Below are 6000 nucleotides of genomic sequence, written 5' to 3' on the forward strand. Positions count from 1 at the left end.
GTTTTTGCAGGATGTTATTACTAAAAACCACCACCAATTCCTCAAATAATGGCTATTTTCCGCTAAACGTCACGTGACATGTCACGTGACCTGTCAGAAGTACCAATTCTACTTTAAAATGTTCAGGACGTCAAAACCTAACTGTGTGCTAAATCTGGTTCCATTGGCATTTATACCTTCAGAAATATAACTGATAAATTATTTTTACCAGTAAAAGCCTTTGACCCAGGCCTTAAACTACTTGAGTTTCGCTTTCATTACGTAGAGCGCGCTGGCTACAATGCTCAAATGTGACCGAAACAATTCGAATTTAACTGTTCAGTTATTGGTAGAATCGCATAGCTTAGAGAATTCTCGCACCCTGATTGGTTACCTAGGTGAGGTATTCAGCGTGGACTCGCGACTTTTGAAAGCGAGGCTTTGCGTGATATTTCACTTTAGCGACAACAAAACAACAAGTGAAAAACAATCCACCGTAGGAAAAAAAATGGCACATGTACATTTTACCACAATACCTTGCGAACCAAACACAGCCTACGAGGCACAAAGAAAGCCAAATTTTCACAATATTTGTCAATGTACTAAGGACATTGTGTAGCCTAGGTTTGAAGATTTTGTAACTCTTCTGTACGTTTTTATGAATGCTAGCGCTGTTAAGGTTTTGTCCGCCAAGAACTGTGGGTAAATGTACCAGTCGCCATCTTTTTTCCTACTGAGGATTAGAAAAACTGACCTTTAAAACCATTTTCGCCGTCCACGAAGCCAAAAACAAACACAAGTCTATTTGAAAGTGGAATTCAAGTTTCTCCCTGTCTTGACCTAAAATACAACTTTCTGGAGAGATATGGTTTCCCTCCAACGCGCGTTGAATACTGCAACATTCGCACAGACGCAAATGAAACGGGGTTTTCTTTCATTTAAAAAGAAGGCCATGCGATTCATGAAAAATTCATAACCTGACTCGTGAATTCCACGTTAAATTTCATTTGAAAAACCGATATCGCGCGCATCGTGCGATATTGGTTTTTCGCGTGAAATTTAACGTGGAATTCCCTGGTCAGGTAATGAATTTTTCTATAGAATTCCCTCTTCAGGTAATGAATTTTCCTAAAGAGTTTAATTTTCCTATAGAATTCCCTAGTCAGGTAATGAATCTTCCTATCTCGGCTGTAGAATTTGGAATAAATTGATCCGCTTCGAACCAATCAGAACCAAGTTTAAAGCTAGCAGTATAATTGACCATTTTACGTATTATCTTTTCAAGACTATAATTAAGGCTCTCTGGTGTAAAACCCTATACCCAGTTTTATTTGCATTTTAAAGTTCTTCAAATCTATAGAATCAATAGAATTTGGAATAAATCGATCCACTTCAAACCAATCAGAACCAGGTTTAAAGGTAGCAGTACAATTAACGATTTTACACGTAATCTTTTGATGACCATAAAGCTCACTTAGTTTAACCTAGTTTTATTTGTAGCTCAATGCCAGTTTTCGAATCTACAATCACTGCTAATTATTGATGGGCCAGTAACTTATATTATCCTTCGAACGCAGTTCACAGTTTAATCATGAACAACATTGACCCAGGAGACGCTAGTGTCGATGTGCTGGCTCTGTTGCAAGAGCAACTCGAGGCTAGAAGCAAACCAACTGTTTTGATCGAGTCCACCGTTCTCCTAATCATCAATGTGGCCTCGCTGGTGGGGAATGCTATGCTGTGCTGTATCGTTTACCGCAATCACAGACTTCATAGTCCCACAACCATGCTAATTTTTGCGCTGGCCTTCACGGACCTGTTAACTGCGGTGACCGTGATGTCGCTAACAGTTGACGCTGCTATCTACAGCAAAAGGCGTTTCAGCGACGCCGTCTGTAAAGCGCACGCTTTCGCTACGGCCGTCCTGGCTCAGGTCTCCATTTTCATCATGGCTTTTACGGCTTTCAATCGTTACGTGTGTGTTAAGAAGCAAACCCTCTACAGGAAGATCTTCACTAAAAAGAAAACGCTCCTGCTGATCTCAGCTATCTGGGCCATAGCGCTGATCACCAACGGCATCCCCAATATCCTGTCCTTGGATGACTTCTTCTTCTGCCCGGGATATCTACTGTGCTGGAGGCGAATGATGGCTCCAGCCGCTATTGTCTCGTTCAACGCCTGGCTTTATGGCTCCTTCGTCCTCTCCTACGCAGTGATCGTGGTCTGCTACTGGAAGGTGTTCCGCACCGTGAAGCGACACAACGCAGCCGTTGCCCCGATTCTGAGCCAAACCAGTCGAGCTGGCAACTATTCTGAGGAAGCATCGGTGGCCAGGTCAGTAGCAGCCATCATCTTTGCATTCACCATCTGCTGGATCCTGTCAGAAGTGATGGACACGATGGACAAGATTAATCCACTTCTTCTGCCTCGTCAGGTAAGCAGACAAGCATTTCTCCACTACCCCAAGGATTCGAACTTTCCATTTAACTTGTAACAAGCGTATTCGTTTGTTTAATTTAGTTTAAAGCTGCTTTTTCTAATTTTGGTAAGTAAGAAGCAAGTAACAAACTGTCCGGAAAAAAAAAAAAAAAAAAAAAAAAAAAACATAAAAAAAACTTTTCGTTGACAGGAGACCCCAAACAGTTAACTTTCGCGCTACATACTAACAAAGTTATTCAAAATGTGAAAAGAAAAATGCAGGACAGTGCATGCAGGAAGAAGAATATATGTTCAATACGTTTCCTTATCTTTATTATAATTCAATGCCAAGAAATCAGATACAGAAATATTAAAAAAAAAGCCACCAGGATAATTTATCAAGTTTTTTTGTGAAATTGAATATTTCAGGAACCCAGCTAATAGATAGGCAGCAAATATCACGAAGAAGAAAATAGAAGTTTGTTCCTATAAGGTTTTTTAACATTTCAGTGTTTCCTCGCTGCATGCGATAATGTTACTTTGATATCAATATTTCAATCTTTCCAGGAAGTATTCAATAATTTCCAAACGTTTCCTGTAGTACAAGGACCGCGTTTTTGCACCTTTGTCGCGCTTTTCCAGTCCGTTTGTGGTGCTCTTTGCCCGCTTCATGCAAGAATGGAAACTTACAATGAAATGGTGACAGTAGGACTGTTGTAGGGTTTCATTAATTAAACGTGCCTTAAATGTAAAATGTCGCATTTTTTTCGCATCGTATCCGACAGATGTAGGTAATTCGTGTCGCAGACTTGTCGTAAGATTGCAAATTGTTCAGTAGGCGACGAGATTGCATATTGTCTAAATCGCTTCGTCTTTAATGAGAGCATCATTTTGTAAGGCACAGTTTTCCCCGACTGATGTATCTTGATTTTTGCCTGGCAAGTTTCGGTCCAATACATTATTTGTTAGGATGTGAATTTTTCCCAATATAAACGAAAAAGTTTTACAACCACAGGCATTTATGACAAAAATTAGTAAAAGCATAGTTTGGGAGGGTCAGCCCGGGGATACGATCAATCGTATAGACCGTGCATCTCCAGTGCTCGCGAAAGAAAAAAATATCCACTATGCCATCGAAAGAGATGTATTCCAAGAAGCCCTACACTCGGTATACATTAGCATTCATCTACGAGCGAAACACGTGTTTATTTGAACCTTTAACCTTGTGGAGGCGAAAAGCAAAGCAAAACGCAAAATGTTTCAATAGACGGATTGCATCGACTAAAAGAAGCACAGTTACGTTTGATGATGAAAGCATAAATCTTGATAGGAGATTTTCGACATGGTTTTGCGCGCGTGCTCTCAAGGGCGCATTAAATCTCCACGTGTGGTTATATAATCATTTTACCCGGTCAGTGGTTAATTTATGTGACAGGGAATTTATCTGTGCTCATCTCATAGACAGCGATGTCTATACTTGAGATACGAGGAACAAAAGACCGCATCGTATTCGTTAACGAGTAACGACCATGAAGGTGGCGACCTATTGAGCCGCAAAGAACAAACTAAGCCACCAGGATAATTACTTTTGAAATATCAAGTCGATTCCTTTTGCCTGTTTTAGTTCTTGTTTTTCAGTTTCAAAGCAATGACGGTAAACCTTTAATCAGAGCTGTCATTTTGATGTAAACGCAAAGTGATTCATTTTCAAATTCAAAGCGTTACTTTGATGTTATAATTTCCAGTTTTTACAATAGATCAGTTCTGATGAATGAATGAATGAATGAAAGACTTTATTTAAGTGTCACAAGTATTTAGCTTTAAAGAAAACTATAATGATAATGTAATGAAACGATCACTACTCAGTTAATAGTAGGTTCAAATCCCAATTATGTTAATTTTGACCAAGTCTTTTACATCCTTACACGATATTTAGTAAGAAAAGGGTATGACAATCAGGCTTTGTTGTGAGTGAAGTTTAGATGCAGATCTCACTGGAAGACCCCATAATCAAAAGCAACCCATGTGTTTCCAGTTTTTTCCCTTTTTTTTTCAACTTGAAAATTTGGCAGTGAAACATCTTGTGCTATAATCTGCCAGTTACAAGCTACTTGGAATCCTTTCAAGTTCTTGAAAACAAGGCGCCCCCCGCCCCCCTCGCTCCCAAGACCTGCTGCCGATCAGTTGAAGGCTCTAATACTAAGCAACAAGAGGCAGCCAGGCCCAAATATTACAAACTTCTCGCATATTGCTGCTAGTTTTATAGTCTGGTTGTTGAACTGAGAACGTAAGTTGGGAAACAAATAGTAGCCTCCAAAATTTACATGTAAAAGTTGATAGTCTTTTTTTTTTATATGGCTCAACACATTAATTTCAAATGTATTTAAATTCTACACTTTTCAAAAGAAAATATCTAATTTCGTATTCAACGCATCGTTTTTATCTTATTTGCAAAGGGTACTGATAACACATCCGATGTAAATTTACCCGTATCAGCAATAACTTCGCTGGAATGAATTTAGTTTCTGGTAAATTTTTATTTACCATTACTGGATCGGCTTAAGGCAACCCATGACTTTCTCTTCACTCAGCCACGTTTAGCGATCTAGCTACCTTGAAAAATCGTTAAATACACTGAATTGCTCCCGTAAATCAATTTACAAGTCAGGCCGTTAAAGCTAACATGAAGTTTCTTTCATCGTTCCAGGTCTTCATATTTGCTACCTGCCTGTGGTACTTAAGCAGTACTATCAACCCAGTCATTTATGGTGTCATGAATAATAACTTCCGAAAAGAGTACAAGAAATTGTTTGCTGCCATAGCGCGCGTCAGCTCTGTTGGGCCCTCTACTGATAACACACCCGCAAACGGCCATAGCTCCACAAATGAAAGCAAATAAAATGTCAAGGAAAAAGTTCTAGGGCTTCTAGAGCCCCTTTAACTTCATAGTATAATCCCTGGGTTTTAGTAGCTTTAGGTGTGTAGGGAACCTATAAATGGAGGGAGGGGCTTATATCAAGAACACCTTGTATCCGGTATCAAACATTTATAAGGGAACCTATATTCAAGTGGGGATAATAAATGACCGGAATAGTTTTTCTTTTGGGATACAGATGGGCCTACAAATCCTCGCTGGGTGGGAAGGGGGGGGGGGGGGAAGGAGGAGGGAGAGGGGTGGGTTGGTGGAGAGGTTTTAACCTCGGGGCCTTATAATTCATGATCAATAAAAGGACAGACGCATGAAAAACTGATGTCAATTTGTTAAGCGCACAGGAGGATGAAGGGATATTGTATATCAATGTGGGTTTAATCGTTACGATGAACGATATCCCTTCTCTCACAGGCAGGGTGTGCACCGAATGTAGCCTGTAACCCAAATAGTTTAAAATATCTATCTACAATAAAGAGTTTGGACTTCGATTCAATCTTTATCTCAAAAGGGAGACTTTTAACTTTCTCTTGGACAAAGTGATGAAAGTGCTGCAATTTGATGAAATGTTTAAAGATGTTTTGAGACTACTTATTATAACTTTGCAAACAAGTCTTACCCATGCTTATTGAGATGGTGTTGTGGTGATCACGCCGCAGAAATGGTCAAGTTTA

The 6000-nt window shown here is 39.6% G+C and overlaps 1 protein-coding gene across 1 annotated transcript; it reads left to right on the forward strand.

The window, feature by feature from the left end:
• Positions 1–1551: 1551 nt before the first annotated feature.
• LOC145482863 (melatonin receptor type 1B-like) lies at positions 1552–5510 on the forward strand. Its single transcript, XM_081461504.1, has 2 exons — positions 1552–2413; positions 5105–5510. The coding sequence occupies exons 1-2, from the start codon at positions 1571–1573 to the stop codon at positions 5294–5296; spliced, it is 1035 nt and encodes a 344-aa protein (XP_081317630.1). The 5' UTR covers positions 1552–1570; the 3' UTR covers positions 5297–5510.
• The last annotated feature ends 490 nt before the right edge of the window (positions 5511–6000 follow it).

Source organism: Orbicella franksi, chromosome 1 (assembly GCF_964199315.1).
Source record: "Orbicella franksi chromosome 1, jaOrbFran1.1, whole genome shotgun sequence".
NCBI classification, from domain to species: Eukaryota; Metazoa; Cnidaria; class Anthozoa; order Scleractinia; family Merulinidae; genus Orbicella; species Orbicella franksi.

What these genes read in the sequence shown, in the direction of transcription:
- LOC145482863 (XM_081461504.1), top strand. Translation starts at nt 1,571, where the DNA reads ATGAACAACATTGACCCAGGAGACGCTAGTGTCGATGTGCTGGCTCTG. An exon ending in CACTTCTTCTGCCTCGTCAG is followed by an intron (nt 2,414 to 5,104) that starts GTAAGCAGACAA and finishes TCATCGTTCCAG; the next exon opens with GTCTTCATATTTGCTACCTG.